Source organism: Orycteropus afer, unplaced genomic scaffold, assembly GCF_000298275.1.
Source record: "Orycteropus afer afer isolate SDZICR_OR568_19922 unplaced genomic scaffold, OryAfe1.0 scaffold00120, whole genome shotgun sequence".
Lineage (NCBI taxonomy): Eukaryota > Metazoa > Chordata > Mammalia > Tubulidentata > Orycteropodidae > Orycteropus > Orycteropus afer.
The window spans coordinates 8,767,088-8,785,975 of NW_006921707.1; the positions used below are offsets into that span (position 1 = coordinate 8,767,088).

General features: G+C 34.8%; 1 protein-coding gene across 1 annotated transcript in view; it reads right to left on the minus strand.

The window, feature by feature from the left end:
* Positions 1–18,888, minus strand: part of TTC29 (tetratricopeptide repeat domain 29) — a 230,970-nt gene that overhangs the window by 155,456 nt on the left and 56,626 nt on the right. Inside the window, exon 3 of the mRNA XM_007944121.1 lies at positions 2,102–2,325. Coding sequence (XP_007942312.1) covers positions 2,102–2,325 — 224 coding nt within the window. The remainder of the gene's footprint in view (positions 1–2,101; positions 2,326–18,888) is intronic.

Below are 18,888 nucleotides of genomic sequence, written 5' to 3' on the forward strand. Positions count from 1 at the left end.
CCAGACGGCTGGCGGTTCAAACCCACCAGCCACTCCTCGGAAGGAAGGTTGGGCAATCCTACTTCTGTAGTGATACTGCCTCGGAAACTCAAGGAGGGGTCGCTATGAGTCGGGTTTGACTCGTCGGCACATAACAACAACAACAACATATAAACTATCAAGATTTTATATTTAGAAACTACTAGTTAGAAAAGCTCTTTTTTTTTCCTACAGAATAATGGGGCATTTCTTGGTGTGTTAAGTATAAATGATTCAAGTTTTGAATCTTTCAACAATCTATATGTAAAGCTGTCTGTACCCTTTACCTTGGGAGCTCTGGTAGCATAGTGCCTAAGGCATTTGACTGCTAACCAGAAACTGGTAGTTCAAACCCACCAGCCACTCCTCAGAAGGAATATTGGGCAATCTACTTTGGTATTGATATTGCCTCAGAAACCCAAGGAGGGGTCACTATGAGTTAGGTCTGACTCAACAGCACATAACAGCAACACAACAACCCTTTACCTTCTAAACAGACTTCTCTTTGCTTGTAGACCACTTCAGTGTGTTGTCAGCAGGTACATTCAGGAGGTCAAAAACAATACTATTGTTGTTTGTTTTTTGGACAAAAATTTCTTATTATACTCTCTAAAAAGGAGGTTCTGTGATCAAATAAACTTGGGAAATGCTCTTATTAATTTCCTTCTTCAGGTGAATCACCATACATATCAGTGCCATAAGGCTATACTAAGTCCTGCAATAAACCAATCTATTTAACTTCAATATTAGTTTACTTGCTGTTTCCCAAACATTTATCCCAACAATTATACCTGCTTTCTTTTGCATAAACACAGATACATTCTATGGAACTCTGCATGAATAGAATATACTTCGGGTATCTTAAAGAAATGTTATTAGGAAAAAAATTGCTGCTCAACTCTTGACAATAAAGTATAAATAATGTTTGAATTATCTATTGATTTGGTTACCCATCCTCATTATTGCCATCCCTTTCACCAGCCCCATGGGGTTCAAGACCCTACTCATAATGTTACAGATGGTTCAGAGATATTCATAACAATGGTTAATATAATCAACATATCATGGACAAAGAAACACTTTAGCAAATGGAAAATAGTCTAAGAAGAAATGACCAGCTTACTTCAAACACTTCTTTGCCATAAAATAGCAAGTGATATTTTGTAAAGTGATTTAAATAACTCTAGTTACTGCCAGGAGCTCTGGTGGCATAGTGCCTAAGGCACTTGACTGCTAATGAGAAGGCTGGCAGTTCAAACCCACCAATCACTCCTCAAAGGAAGATTGGGCAATCTACTTCTGTAGAGATACCACCTTGGAAATCCAAGCAGGTGTTGCTATGAGTCGAATAGACTCAACGGCAGTGAGTTTGCTTTTGGTTTGGAGGTTACTGCTAAGTCTCAAGAGAAGAACCTGACTGAAATGACTACTATGTTAGTGTCATAGCTTTGATTAAATGAGCTTCATTGTGACCCTAGAGAGATGATCTTTCCAATGAGAAGCAATCAGAATGCTCAGGGCCACATTATTTCAGGATAATTGCCTCAGACTCCAAGACTCTGGAATCTTGAGAAACTATTAACATACATCTACTTGTATAAACTCTCCGATTTAATTCTGTAGGAGTCTTGATTAAACCTTCAAAGCCCACGATATAAATACTGGGAAATCAATATACTTTTTAAGTTATTATACATTTTTTTTTTTTTGGTTGGTTGGTTGGTTTATCCCTTGAAAACATCAGCTAAAGTTTAAATTCAGTTAAAGTCAATATTCAGATTACATAGAAAGAAAATCTGGCCAAATTTATAATTAAGGACACAAAAGACTTTAATGTACATTGAAAAGTTCTGGAAACTTATTAGGTCTCCCCTGGAATAGAATGACATCTCCAGGATCCCTCTGTGTATGGGCAGTCCCATGATTCAGGATTCCCTATCATTTATTCCGTAAATGGGCTTAGGCTGAATTATGCTAAATTGCCTTAATGTTTCAAATTCATACATGAAACAATCTAGAATCTTCCCTCAGGCATTCCCAATGCCAGCTCCCGCTGCTGCTGCCCACGACCCCTCTAGCTTACCTTTCCTTTCAGCATTCTCAGCCCTGGTCAGGTAGTGGTAGAAGTGATCCAGCTTATCAGGCTGCTCTTCCAGGGGTTTTTGCAACCAGAAGACGGACCTGACTTTTGCAACCTCCCTCAAGACATCCCACCTCTCCATCAGAGCAAAGAGCTCAGTGAAGGACTTATGATAACCCTCACGCAGCATGTCCACACAGATGTTCTTCTTGTACGAGTTCCTGTAACTGGGAATAAGAATCAGAATAGAAAAGTTTTATTTCAATCCTTCAAATCTGCACAGTGTTTTAATCCTCTAATAATTAAAGCTTGAATCACATCTTTTTTTTTTTTTAATCTCAGTGAAAGAACTGAAAGCTATCAAAAGATCTGTGCTTCTTAACACACTTACAATTGAACAACTTCAGTTTAATGAGAGATGCCAGGAGCTATCTAAATACAGTAATTTTAATGAAATTACATTATAAAAATATCAGTTCCAGAGCTGAGCTCCTGTTGACAAAGACAAATTAGCTAGTTGACTGACAACATCAGAAAATACTTGATGCATCAGCCCTTTCACCACACACACACACACACACACACGCCAAAATGCCAAGGAAAAATTAAACATTCTACTTAGTACCAAAAGGTGCTCTCATGGCTTAGTTAAAGCATTTGACTGTTAACCAGAAGGTTAGTGGTTCAAACCCAGTAGCCACTCTGCAGGAGAAAGATGGGGCTGTCTGCTTCTGTAAAGATTTGCAGCCTTGGAAACCCTAAGGAGCAGTTCTACTCTGTCCTGTAGGATTGCAATGAGTTGGAATCCACTTGATGACAGTATGGCAGTGGGCTTGGATTTATTTTTGTTGTTGTTGTTGTTACTGTTATTTAATATCAAAACGATGTAGTCACTATATTAAGTAGTTTCACTGTTTGCTATGGAGATTTATTCATTCATTCATGCATGCAGAAAATATTTATTGAAAGCTATTAAATTTTTATTTCCAATTAAGATTGCATTAATAATTTTTTTAAGAGTACTTCACTTGTAAGTTCAATAATAAACCATATAAAAGGAGGTAATGTGTTAAATGTACATCTAATTATTCACTCAACAAATAGCTATTGAGTTTCCTAAATGCCAGGCACTATTCTGTAGCAAAGAGGTTTAATGCCCTTGTGAAGTTTGCATTCTAATGGGAAACACAACCAACACATAAGTAAGCAAATAATAAATAATTTCAGGTGATAAAATTACTATAAAAGAAATAAGCAGGGTTATGGGATCATCCCCCAAAAAACCAAACCTATTTCTGTCAAGTTGAATTCTGACTCATTGTAAACCTATAGGACAGAGTAGAACTACCCCATAGGGTTTCCAAGACTGTAAATCTGGCTCAAACCACTGATTTTTTATTTAGCAAATGAGTGCTTAACCACTGTGCTACATTACTTCTACTGGCACAACCAGTTAAATGATTAACTACTAGCTGAAAGGTTGGTGGTTCAAACTCACCCAGAGATGCCTCAAAAGATAGGCCAAGAAATATGCTTCCCAAAAATCAAAGCCTTGAACATGCTATGAAGTAATCCCACTTTGCACACATGGGGTCACCATGAGTTGAAATCAACTCAACAGCAATTAACAATAGGATAATAGCTACTTGGTAGCTATTATTTCACTAAAAGTAATCAAATGCCAAACCATATAGCTTTATTCTAATTATGCGATAATAAAAAATAGAAAATAATTAAATATTCTGATAAATTAGAAGATATGATGCTACTAGTGACAAAAATTTCAATGTAGAGTGGAAACAGCATTGGACTTAATCTGAACACCTGGATTTAACCCAGTTTTACCTAACCTCCCTGAATCTTAGTCCTGTCATCTGTAAAACTTCATATATCAATATATGTTCTACCTACCACATAGGATTCTTCTAAGAACAAAATGAAATTATGCATGTGATAATACTGAGACATGTGATGCTCTGCACAACTGATTCTCAACTCCTGAGTGTGCATTAAATTCATCTACAGAGTTTAAAAAAAAAAAAAAAAAAACTAAGCTTCATCTCCCAAGAATTTGTCTTCAGTGCATCATATAAACTACAGAACAAACCACACAGAGAGTGGTGAGGTGGGGAGTGGTGATACAAGAAGTTAGAGAAAAAGGCAGAGGCCAGATTATAAAGAGACCTCAAAGCACTGGACATAGTTAGGGGTAGTACAGAGCCATTGAAGAGTTTGAGTAACTCCCAAATCTAGTCCCAGATGAAGGATACCTATTGCTGTAGGACTAGTCCATAGAGATTTAACCACATTCCTAAGTCAAAATGTACCATATGAGACCAAAAATATTTGAAATGAGAAAGGGAAGAGGAATAATATGTTTTGTTTGGTTGTACCTGCCCACCAATGGGGATAAAGGAAGGGAATGAGGAGAACAGGCAGTGAGATGCTATGAAGGGCCAAGCCCTCTCTCCCCTCACTTCACTCAAATCCTGGAGGGCACATCCTAAGAAATCCAGTGGGATTTAAGAGTAGACACCAGTTGCATCCTGCTTCGCATCTGGGATTCTTAAAGTCTACAGGAATACCAAGATCCTTCTTCTTTCCTCCCATTACATATGGGTAGGTACAGGCAGCAGAAAGCACTGTGTAGGATTTCTAGGCAGTAGCAGACAGAACCAGACCTTATAATTTTCCACAGCCCCTGTACGGTATGGAAGGAGGGTAATAATCTTTCAGTGGGCTCTGAGTGTGACACAAACATTAATGTAAAGCGAGGAGTGATATGCTGCCACAACATCACCTTACTACAGCAAGGGGATATATGCTAAAGGCTTTTGCATGGAACTGAAGGAAGATATAGCTATTACTCTGAAAATAAGCAACACAGTGGAACTATTGAGAGAATGGGGTCTGCATGTTTCTAGGAAAGGAGGGATCAAGTAGGTTAGGGATACATTCAGCATAAGAGCAATCGTGCCTCCCAGTGCCTTTTAAAATTGGCTTTAAAAATCATCACAGTGGTAAAGTGATTCAGTGGTAGAATTCTTGCTTTCTGCGTGGGAGCCCCAGGTTCAATTCCTGGCCAATGCAGGTCAAGTGCAGCCACCTCCCATCTGTCAGGGAAGGCTTGTGTGTTGTGATGCTGAATAGGTTTCAGTGGAGCTTCCAGACTATGATGGACTAGGGAGAAAGATCTGGCTGTTTCTGAAAACGAGCCAGTGAAAACCCTATGGGTCATAATGGTCTGATCTCATTGTGCACAGGGTGCTATGAGTCAGGGTCTGACTTTATGGTAGCTAACAACTACAACCACCACCACAACAACAACAATTTCTCACAGCCCAAGATGTTCAAAGGTAGGTGCTGCTGGCCTTGGCTCAGTGGCCTGGCAAATTCAAGACCTGATTCTCTATGACTATTTTGACATTTCCCTCCTACTTGTCTGCTGCTTGTCACTAGAAGGTTGCTATAGCTGCAGAAAAGCTTGAGGTTGTCAAAGAATTCACTTTGCTTGGGTCTACAATTGATGCCAATGGAAGCAGCAGTCAGGACATTAGATGATGTGTAGCACTGGGCAGGTCAGCTGTGAAGGAACTCTTTCAAGTGCTGAGGAGCAAGGATGTCTTCTTGAGGACTAAGGTGAACCTGACACAAGCCATGGTATTTCCAGTCACCTTGTCTGCGTGTGAGAGCTGGACAATGAATAAGGAAGACGAAAAAAGAGTTGATGCTTTTGAGTTGTTGTGCTGGCAAAGAATGCTGAAAGTACCATGGACTGCTAAAAGAACTAACAGATCTGTCCTGGAGGAAGTGCAGCCAAGATGCTCCTTGGAAGCGAGAATGGCCAGACTTCATCTTACCTACTTTGGTCATGTTGTCAGAAGGGACCATTCCCTGGAGAAGGATGTCATGCTTGGTAAGGTAGAGGGTCAATGAAAGAGGGGAAGGCCTTCAATGAGATGGATTGACACAGTGGCTGTGACAATGGGCTAAAGTATATCAAGGATCATGGGGCTGGTGCAGGATCAGGCAGTGTTTCGTTGTGCTGTGCATGGGGTCATTATGAGTCAGGAACAACTCGATGGCACCTAACAACAACAACAACATAGCTCCAGACATCATATACACATTTAATCAAAAGGAAGGTAAAAGGGTGGAGGCACCAGCTGCATCTTTCTGTTTTATGTGGGAAAACAAAATCATTCTTGAAACTACTAGTTTTCCACTTTTGTCTCATTAACCAGAACTGTGTCACGTGGCCATTCCTTGTTGCAACAGAGTATGGAAAAATAAATATTTCTCTTGTTCTTGGGTACACTGCTGCCCCCCAAACAAAATTAGAATTATTCTGGCAAAGAATAAGAAGGGAATAGAAACTGGATAGGCAAATTCAGAGCTCATCACAAGGTCCTAGATGTCTATCTGAAACCATATGGTGACAAATTCTTACCTTCATGGTTGCCAGGTAAAATGTAATTGTTGAGGTAAATTTGGATTTATGATAAGCAATGAATAATTTTTAAAATATAACTATATCCCTAATATTGCATGGCACATACTTATATACTGAAATGGTATTTATTTATCTAAAATTGAAATTTAACTAGATTTTGTGTGTTTTGATTTAAGTCTGGCAACTCTACTCTGCACACTTTACCTTTGCCCTTTATTAGTGCCATGTTGTTTCCATATAGGAAAGTAGGGTGAGAGGAAGAACTTTGAGAGTCTGGAATAACCTGAGAGATTGCTGAATTGGACTGACTTCACCTGAGAGTGATAAATTGGATTTTTACACTAGGGAGGATCCAGACCCAGGGACAGAAATTAAAATTAAGTTATAAAAAAATAAAGACTTTCCATTTAGCATCTTTGAGTCTGTGACTCGGAAACTCACACCTGCCAAGAGAATGGATGGGAATAAGATATGACAGGAAGCAGATGAAAGTGCCTGGTGTAGCATAAAGGAGAGAGGTAGGGGATAGAACTAGAGTAAAGGCAATGGGTATGAAGAGAAGTAGATAGATGCAAAACATATTCAGGATATAAAGATAATGATTAGCTGATGATTGAGTGGAAAGGGAGGAGCTAAAATGACAATTAGGTGACACTAGCTAAGGTTGTCATTGGTTTGAGTAATTAGTAATTTGCTGAAGAGGAGTCTAAGCACTGGACTGCTGAAAGAAAGGCAAGCAATTCAAGTCTGCCCAAGGACATCTTGGAAGAAAGGCATGGTGGTCTACTTCCGAAAAATCAGTCATTGAAAACCCTAGGAAGTGCAGTTCTGTTCTGAAACACATGGGCCAACATGATTCAGTATCGACTAGTTTGATTTTACTATGGTTTACTCTGCTGAAGTTGTTCAGGGGAACACAAAAGCATGAACAACATTGTGGAAAAATAATGAATTCAGTTTTATATCATTTGAGTGGTGTAGTGCCTAAAGCATTTGACTGCTAACCAGAAGGTTGGCGGTTCAAACCCACCAGCCGCTCCTCAGAAGGAAGACTACTAGGGCAATTTACTTCCACAGAGATACTGCCTTGGAAACCCAAGGAGGGTTTGCTATGAGTTGGGATCGACTCCATGGCAGTGAGTAAGGGGATATCCAAAGGAGTTCTGGTGGTGTAGTGCCTAAGGCATTTGACTGCTAATCTACCAAGGAGCAATCTACTTCCATAAAGATTCACTGCCTCAGAAACCCAATGGGGGGTCACTATGAGTTGAAACTGACTCGATGGCAGTAAGGGTTTAAGGGGATACCCAAGTGGTGCCAAAAAGACAGTTTGAGGGGCTGAATAAGAGACCTAGAGGACAAAGTGCTGGAAATTCCCTCTTGGTTCAAAAGAGCAGTGCCTCCTCTATATGTTTCTGCACTGGCTGCTAGCCTGTTTTCCTTTGAATGCATTCTGAGGCAATGATAAAAAAAATTATAAATCAACAAAAATTAAAATACTTCAGGCAATATAAATAAATACTAGACAGTGAGGAGCCCACCTCAATTCTAATCTCAACTGGGAGAGAAATGCAGAAAGTTACCCTCTGGGTCCTATGCTCCTCCAGAAAGGCCTGGTGATATACTTCTGGAAAAACCAACCACTGAAAGCCCTATGAAGCACAATTCTACTCTGACATACATGAGGTTGCCATGAGTCAGAATCAACTTGATGGCAACTAGCTTCAAGATTTTGTTGTTGTTGTTGTTGTTGATGGTGGCCTACCCCACATCTAGTCCCACTCCTCCAGGTGGCAGCTCTTCAATACTTTGGGGAGTTACTGATCCCAAATTGTGTGCAGTCTTGGTAGGACTGGAATTCAAAGACCAAGGGGTGGGTGAGTTAATAACTCAAATTAGGCCAATTGGCTTCTCTTTCAAGATTTTGAATCTTGAGGCACGAAACATAAGGCTATAGAAGGTTACTGGAGCCCAGTCAATATGACAGTGGCATTTGACAAGACTCTTAAGTAGTTCTTGATACACGTTGTTGTTATTTGCCATCGAGTCAGACCTGACTCATAGCAACCCCTCCTTGGTTTCTGAGGCAGTATCACTACGGAAGTCGATTGCCCCATCTTCCTTCTGAGGAGTGGGTGGTAGGTTTGAACCACCAGCTTTTTGGTTAGCAGTCAAGTACCTTAGGCATTACACTACCAGAGCTCCTTCTTCATACATAGATCCCTTGAAAGGTCCTATGTCTTGTCCTTTTCTTCTGACCTGGGTCAGAACCTTCAGTTCAGCAAGTTACCTAAGTTTCCTAAGATCTTTTCAGTTAAATCTTTTCCTACTTAATTTAGTCAGAAATGACTTCTGCTGCCTGTGACCAAAGAACACTGATTCAGAAAGGAGTGGACTAAATAGTTTCCAACATATTTTTCAGCCCCCAAATATCCAAGATATATGAGTATATAATTTTTAAAATTTATAGTATTCAAAACTGAATATTCTTTGAAGAGATTTCACATAAATGTATTTAAAAATACATATATAACTATATCAACATTGCCTCTATTTTACAGATTCACACACATGTGTATGTCACTATTTAACTAAAACGTGCTACTATGTTAATATGGAAGAATAAGAAAAAGCAATGATAACCATTTATTAAATAGGTTCCTATTTAAACCTTCATAGTTAATGTGGTTATTTCTTTTAGTGAGAATAATCTTCATCATTAAAATGAGCTGGGTATCTGCATATAAAAATGTGTACCAATCCTTATTATGTATTTGAATTTTCTAGGTTATGTTTCATAAAAGAGGACAATAGCCAAATTTCACTCACCTGACACAAATGGGTATTTTTAAAAACACATACAGACATATAAGCAGAATTTGAATTCATTATTTTATTTGTTATTACATTTGGATATGATGATTTTAGTCCTTGATCCACAAATATATTAAAACATATGAATATTAGTTTAAATGAAAATATATTATTTCTCACTATCAGAAGAGAACAAATCTCCTTGACCTGAAGCCATTACACTGGGTGAAGGTGAATGAGAATTCTAGTGGAATTTATGGAGACTATGACATTATGGAATTTGAGGAATGCTCTCTTGGAAGAAAACATGCCATCCACAGCAGAAGTTATGACATTCCTGCACAATCAGAACATAAATGAAACTGCATCTTAAGGAAACAAAAATTTGTACTTGTTGATCTTTTTCCATTGTAGATACCTGAGGCTGCACTGGGATAATGATCACCATGTAACTGGAGAAGAATAGAGTTTAGAATGGAATTAAGTGGTCATGCATTTCATACAGGTTTTATCACCATTTTGCCATTTAAAGCATTATTCAATGGAGATTCTGTGTAACTATCTTGAATTTACATTGACATTTTCCTAGAAACTTCTGCGATTAAAAAATCCATAAGTGGAAGAGAGTAAAACTGAATAATTTGACATAACTTGATAACATCTGACTGTATGGAGATGCTGGAAGATGAAGAGCTTGCTTTTAAACAACCACAGAAACACCAAACAATTTTAAATTCTGCTTTCAACTATTTTGAATTGCTACTATTTATAAAGCACCTACAGCATGTCTGACATTGTGTAGACATTTCTAATGCTCACAATAACACTACAAAGTGCTACTTTCATTTTTACAGATAAATAATCTGCCTTCAGTGAGGTTGTGACTTGCCCAAAGCCATACAAGCTAATAAGTGGCAAAGTTGGAATTCATACTTGAGTTTCTCTGGCTGTAAATTCCGAATTCTTTTCACTTCACCACATTGCCTCCTGCTATATCAAGTATTGCTGGTTTTTTTCTTCTCTTTCTTCTATGCACATGTTCTGTCTATTTGTAGTGATTGTTCTGGTATTTGAAATAATTTGATGATTATGATATATGTATGTATCTCTCTGATTTGAAAGCCCTTATCTGTGCTAATCCATGTTTATGTTGAATCGGGGAAAGAAATTCCTATTGTTGTAGACCCCCCCCAAGAGACCATCCATCCTGAAATCGAGGGAAAAGACAGTCAGTAGCATCCACACAAAGCAAATTAAATAGATATGATTGTCACTTAAGAGTGTAAAGTTAAATATGAAAAACAGTGACAAAGGCAAAAGTATAAAAAATTTTAAAATGCACATTTCTACGAATTTGAAAAAGATGAGTAAGTGAAGTAGTAGCTAGGACAACTTATTTATTCTCTCTGAACATATAAGTGTTTATTCCAGTAGACATTCAAAATAAAATACATTATCAAGTATTCAATGTCTAATACTTAACATATTTTTTAATAGGACTAACTGAAACTACTAGATCAAAATGAAACTCACATTCAGTAAAATATTCCAAAAGCAGTTCAAAAACTACAATTCTTTAAAACAAGATCATAAAACTTTTATTTAATCTGACAGAGATAAATGCAAAAGATGTGTAATATCTAAACAAAACTCAGGATACTACTTTTATTCCATTATGTCTAAGGCACTTGACTGCTAACCAGAAGGCTGGTGGTTCAAACCCACCAGCCGTTCCTCCGAAAGGAAGGTTGGGCATTCGACTTCCGTAGTGATACGGCCTCAGAAACCCAAGGAGGGGTCACTATGAGTTGAGTACGACTTGATGGCGCATAACAACAACAACAGTGGATTATCTATATGTCAGTTATAACAGTTTTACATTCATACTGTAGGGATAAATGTTATTGGAATTACCTATGGGATAATTATATCAACTCTTAAATTAATACTTAAATAGCTTCAGTCAATATAATTTCCATGGAACAAAACGAGTCACTATCTTTACCCATACATATCAATGTACATTGTTGTTGTTATGTGCCTTCAAGTTGGACCAACTCATAGCGACCCCTCCTTGGGTTTCTGAGGCAGTATCACTAGGGAAGTAAATTGCCCCGTCGTCCTTCCGAGGAGTGGCTGGTGGGTTTGAACCGCCAGCCTTCTGGTTAGCAGTCAAGTGCCTTAGGCACTATGCTACCAGAGCTCCCATCAATGTACATAGATATCTCATATACTTAGAATGAAAAAATTGACATTTCTCAATATATATGAACAACTAATTGATAAAAACTATATTATAAACTATTTGGGTTTGTTTATGGTTTTTTGTAACAAGGTTATTTTCTTCCCCCTAAAATTAAAATGAAGATGTAGCACTTTCTTTGTCTTATGAATATATAAAGGAGAAGTTAAGAAAAACAATTAACTATTTGAAATTACTTTAAGAGCATACAGAATTACAATGAAAACTGAAAGCATTTTTTCATAAGTTTATACATTTAAGGTTTAATTATTATTAGTCATAGTATTGATGAATGTGAATTAAAAACCATCACTCATATATACTTTTGTATAATAACAGGTGATGTATTATGGTTTTCAGACTTTTATTTTCCTTGTACTTCAAAATATTGAAAAGTTTCAATATAAAAAAAGGCTTGTTCTTTTTAAAGTTGAAGGATTTCCAATGAGTTGACTGGTCTCTGGGGGCATCTACTGGAAATTTAGCAAACTGCAGTCATATCATACAAATTTGATAACTTTCATTATCCATCTTAATACAGATATTATCTTAAATGATATGCAAATAAAGTTACACTCAAAGAAGACAAATATAAACTTATGCATGGTATTCTATTTCATCCATCTGGTAACAGCAAAACACGTAGCCATCTGTGAGATCAGTTAACAAACACTCAACTGTTAAAAATGTAAATAGGGGAGGTAGCATATCACAGGTTAACAACTTTCAAACCATTCCATTTTCATGTTTGGAAAAATTAGAAATTTGTTTTAAACATAAACACACACATAGTTAGCAAGGCATTCTTATTAAACTGAATAAAATATCTATAAAAAGCAAATGAATTCATTTTGCCTTTCCATACATTCACCAACCGTAAGTAATCTGATAATCACTGCTTATTTTCTATATGACCTAATTCACCTATATATATATATGTTATACCTCAGTGAATAGAATTTATTGTACTTGGAACAAAACAGTCTGTCCTTTATCTTAATTAGTCATTGGAATTAGTCAAAAAATGAACATTCTTATTAATTTCTTTTAAAAAAATTAAGAATTTTTCCTTATAGAATAATAAGCAGATACCAATCATAATAGAGTCCTTAAGACTTATGGATAGTTTTAACATATATTTCAATAAAGAAAAAACTTTCTAACTAAAATTATTGCAACTATGATTAATCATGTAGTAAGAATTTTATTATTATACCCATTATAAACAATCTTCATTTTCTTGGTGAAATTTATAATTCATAATTCATACTTGCTTTAAGAAAAAGTAAAACAAAGAAAGAAAATAATTTTGTAAGCACGTATTATGCTGTACTTACATTGTTCCCATTAAATCTTATATATCCCTTTAATTTTATATAAAAATCCTCTTAAGAAAGACTGAAATATTTTATCTTCATTACAAAGAGTCACATATCAATAATGCATGTGCACATTTATAGTATTAGATTTTTTTTTCAAAATAAATAGAATATCACATTTAATGATGAAAAATGAATCAACATAAAAATGTAACCAGAAAATCAGACAAGTGTTAATATAGCAAGCAGGCTTTTTGTTCACTTTAGATTTAAAGTGACTAGAAAACTTAACCGGTTTGATTGCTTAAAAATAAATTAACGACATGCCTCTCAGAAGTTTTGGGAATAGAATTTTTAATTTCATTTTCTGAAGAATTAGATGTTTACTCATTTGAATCTTCAGATGAAGCTGTTACATATGAAAGTTTTGTTTTATGATTTTGGAAAATTATAAATTCTCATCTGTTAATAATGAATGGTAGAAAATGGTCAGACTTTCAACATTATAATAGTGTAACTATAAATTAAAGGCTATCATTTAAAAAAGTAACCTGAGTTCAATATTTTATTCTTTAAAAAATAAACTAAGAAATAAAGTTTACTCTGTGGTATTTTGTAAATAGGACTATTACTAAAAGAATCCTTTCAACAAATAAAATATTAAACATTTGATAGTAGAGAATTCTCTCAATAGCACCATAAGAATTTATTTAAACAAGAATTATTTTAATTTAGGATACATGGTATATCATTGTATAGTGGAACAAAGGTTATTTCTCACATTCAATTATGTCAGAACTGATGTTCAGCATAAAAGCCAGCCGTGAGATAAATAAATGCTAATAAATTAAACAATAGTTTCAACGGTAATTGCTACTGGTTATCAGAAGAGAATTAAAAACTTTACTGAAACTAACAGGAGAGCCGTAGTGATTTAGTAGACATTACAGGCCTGTGACCCATTCATTAGCTTTCAATATTTCCCTTCATTATAAAGTCATTTGTTATGTGCATACCTTGTTAAAATGGTTTATTTACTCAAGTGATTACCATTCAATTAAATATCTGAAATACAGCTATTGTCATCAACTGGAAATGAATAAACAATCCTTCAGCCAATATAAAGTATTATCAAAATATTTACCCACATAGCTGTCACACAGGATTTTAACATCAATCATCCTCTTTATTAAATAGTCTCAAACACCTTTTTTTGAAAGTTTTTCTAAGAATTTTAGTGAAAAAACTGTGGAAGATAATTTCCTTTATACAAGCATAATTACACATACCATTTTTATAAAAGGTCTTATTACTTGTTAACTCCTCAGAGAAACACAATTTTTTTTTTTAACAAAAGAAGGCTTTAAGCCAAAGATTAGACACAGAAGGGTAGGAATGAATGCCATTGTTTAAGAAAGATTTTCAGTGACAGTATTCTCAAGCCAGAAGCACAACACTTGACTCTAAAAACCTTTGGTGAAATGAGGCAATCCAAGGAATTCTTGTACTTTTCTTTCAAATTGTACTGTCACATTCAACTATAGAAAAACCAATTACACATAAGGTTAAAACTAAAGCTTGAAAATAATCTTAGTTTTTGAAGTGAGCTACAAATGAAAAAAAAGAAATCTGAAGAAGTAATATAATTCTGTTATATTCTGCTTCTGATATAATGAAAACAAACGTAAGAAAAAGAGGAAGAACACAAAAAAATGAGCTAAAATTCCATATGGTTGCAAATAATGGGCTAGAAATATATGCAAATACGATAATACCAGCTTATCATCTACACCTTTTTGTCCAAATTATTATTTACAATTTTTTAATTAACATAAAACTCCACAGAGTATAATATTTACTCTATTTTGAAACATAATTTAGCAATGCCTTCCTTTTTATTTGAATTTTATTATTTAGAAATTGTGTCTCAAATCATATAATTTACTTTTTTATTGTACTTTCCTCTCCATCCATCCTTATAAGTAAAAACAATTAGCTTTCCATATAAATTGAATAAATATCAATTTTTAAGTAGAAAGCTATAGAATACAAAGAGAAACTTAGTAAAAACAACAAGTTGCATGGAAAAGAAAACTCCAGCTACTGTGTTCTTTTTTACTATAGTGTGTCATACATTTTATCTTTGCAAGAGTTTGATGAGTTTTGCAAGTGAAATTCTGTTTCCTCTACACTTGCTAATAGTCATGAGAATCCGTAGTTTGCACCTTCCCATTAAAAATGTATTGTATTTTTTTGAAATTATTCACCCCGCCTTTTATCCAGATCATCTCTTTGAAAGGAGGAAGTAGATAATAAATGGAATAATTCATGATTTCCCATTAAATATGAAACTTTCTTTTGCAGAGTTTAGAAAATGAAGTTCTACATAATGTACAAAAGTTGATTAGAACTTTTTTAACCTTTTCAAGAAAAAAAAAGAAAGAAAGAAATATTTCATATTAAACAACTGCATGAGGAGGTTGCTTTGGGAAAAGTAAACCAATCAATTCTTTATACCTATATCTTTGTCCTATACATTCTAATGTTGCTCCCTCCTTACTTTCCAAACCTGTATTTCCTTATATTCCCTTATGGTACTTAAGAAGTATTAAAGTAATAGCAAAAAAAAAAAAAAAAAACTAGTACACATCAGACTATTACCATGACAAGAATCTAAGATAAATATAACAGAAGTTTAAATTACAAAGGGAAAAATCACGTAAGTTAAAAATGAACACAAAATATTAGTTTTGCTCTTCTGAGCAATGTAATGGAAGCTAGCATAAGGATAAATAAAAAATGTACATTCAGATTTTCTTATTAATACATTTCTTCAAGTATGGTAATATTTTGTCATAAGAGAAAAAATATATATTTATAAAGCTTCCATTTTGCAAACTATTCTTTGGTATTTCATTAACTACACTGTTCTCTTTTTTTACATAATAATAATAATAAAATGGATCAAATAATTTTTAAGCTCATTTTAGCTTTCATGCTCTTTATTTCTTGGGTGAGAAATCTGCATTAAATTTAACTGACGACGACGAATGTCAAGTTCTTGACTATTTTAGGGAAGCAGGTGACCTTATTTCTTCACTTCTTCACTAAGGTTTTTAAGTTTCTATTGTAAGAATTGTTCATCTTTTCACATGTCAATTTTAATTTCATTATCAAAAAATAAATTAAGAATATATTTTCCCCCTTCAAATTTGAATGCTTAAAAGATAACTACCAAATTGTAACTCATGTGAAGAAATCTTTCATGTTCTGTCTTCTTTAATTAATTACAAAGAGAATGCATATTGCACATATGAACACGGAAGCTAGGTTTTCTCAGACTATATGTAAAATGATCAAACTTCTAGAACATAGGAAAAATTCATCCTTCTGATGCTTTTGTCAGGCAACATGTGTATAAATATCTTGTTTTCCTGAAGATGATATTAAATTTACTGCAATTATCTTAAACATTTAAAAAATTCTTAGTTATGACTAAGGATATAGAATATATTAAATCAGATATATGCATCAATAAGAATATTGTTCAGAACAAAAAGAAGTAGTTGTGAGATGATAAAAGAGTCATGAATTCAAACTGTTAAAAAAACAATAAAAAATAGATATACAGTAGGGATTATAACTTCCTTGAGGCAGAGAACATGTCATTTGTTTCTCTTGCATTTCCATAAAGTAGTGCAAATACCAACAACAAGAAGCTTGTGTAACATTATAAATATCAGGCAAAATAGAATCCAGGCAGAAAATATTAAATGGACATAGGGATATCACAGATTCATAAGTAGAATAATTTACTGAGAAATATAGTAGTTAGTAAACAATATACTTAATAGCAGCTTTGTTGTTATGTGCCATCAAGTCAAACCTGACTCATAGCAACCCCTCCTTGGGTTTCTGAGGCAGTATCACTAGGGAAGTAGATTGCCCAACCTTCCTTCAGAGGAGTGGCTATTGGGTTTGAACCACTAGCTTTCTGGTTAGCAGTCAAGTGCCTTAGGCACTATGCTACTAGAGCTCCTAACAACACTTTAAAAATATATAAAATTAACATAATAATAATAATAACCTGACTTTAACACATTTTCCCCCGGAAACTTACAGATAAAGTAGAGGGAAAATTTTTGAATAACTATTTGCTAGCTTAATTGAAATAGCACTTTCAATGTTATTATTAAAACAACCACCACCAAAAAAACCAAACTCACTGCCATCGAGTTATCTGACTCACAGCGACCCCTCCTTGGGTTTCCAAGGCAGTATCAGTATGGAAGTAGATTGCCCAGCCATCCTTCTGAGAAGTGGCTGGTGGGTTTGAACCTCAAGCCTTCTGGTTAGCGGTCAAATGCCTGAGGCACTAGGCCACCAGAGCTCCCTCCTAAAGATTAAATCCGGTGGGGCAGCTCTTTTCTGTCCTATAGGGTTGCTGTGAGTTGGAATCCACTCAATGGCAATAGGTTAATTTATTTATTTATATTCCCAGAATTGCAAGAATGGTTCAAAATGAGAAAATCTAATAAATTCATGATAATCTCAGTAGATATTATGAGATTATTAGATAAAATTAAAAACTCATTCATGACTAATGAAGAGTAGAAATGAATTATTTGTTTTGATAATATATATCCAGTAAAAATCTATGGCAAACGTATCACACTTTGTGATACAAAATCATTCCCACTGAAGTCAAGAACATGAAGTTATGCTTGCTACCACTGCTATTATTTAACACTGACTGGAGTTTCTTGTCAATGTGACAAGAAATGGAAACAAACAAACAAACAAACAAAAAGGTAACAGATAAGAGGATAGATAAGAATGAAAAAAACAAAATAATTATTTTTGGAAAATATCTTTACTTAGAAAACTCAACAGAATAATTAAAAATTCAATATTGTGACTGGATAGAAGATTAACCCCCACACACAAAACTTTTCTTATATACCAATAGTAACCAATTAGCAATTATTGTTGTGAAGTTACCATCCATGATAGTAACAAAACTATGACATACCTAGGGATAAATTTAATAACATTTATGGGGAAAAGATTTACAGAGAAAGTTATAAAACTTTACTCTTAATAAAAAGAAGACCTGACTAAATGGAAACTTATATTCTTTTATTGTATTAAAAGACTCAATATGTATGTAATACCAATTCTCCTAAAAGTAATATATAAATTCCATGCAATTCTAATAAAATCTCATTTATACTTTTACTGATTTTTATGAGATAATTCTAAAATTCATATGATACAGTTAACATACAAAAAATAACATTATTATTTGGAATGAAGAGGGGACTTTCTTTCTACCAAATACAAAAATATACTTTATACTAATGAAAAAGAGTGTGGCTCTGACACAAGAAAAAACAAATAAATCAATGAAACAGAATGTATATGTATATATATGCATATAGATAGGAATTAAGATTTAATGAAAGTGCCATTTTAGTTCAAGGGAAAAAGATTATTCACAAAAAGTTTTTGGGATGATTGGTGATCTATTAGAAATTTTGTTGGTTATATATCAATATTTTTATACTATTATTTTATATAATTCTTGGAAGGAAGGTTGGGCAATCTACTTCAGTAGTGATACTGCCTCAGAACACCAAGAGGGGCCGCTATGAGTTAGGTCTGACTCGATGGCACATAACAACATACAATAACAATTTTATATAATACATCTACTATATATTACCTTTCTACCTTTAATGATGCTGCCATTGAGTTGGCTCCCACTCATAGTGAGCCTATGTACAAAAGAATGAAACATTGACTGGTCCTGTGCCAACCTCACAATCCTCTCTATGCCTGAGCCCATCATTGTAGCCACTGTCAATCCATCTTGTTGAGGGCCTTCCCTCTTTTGGTTGTTGTTGTTGTTGTTATTTGCCATTGAGTCGGCCCCGACTCATAGCGACCCCTCCTTGGGTTT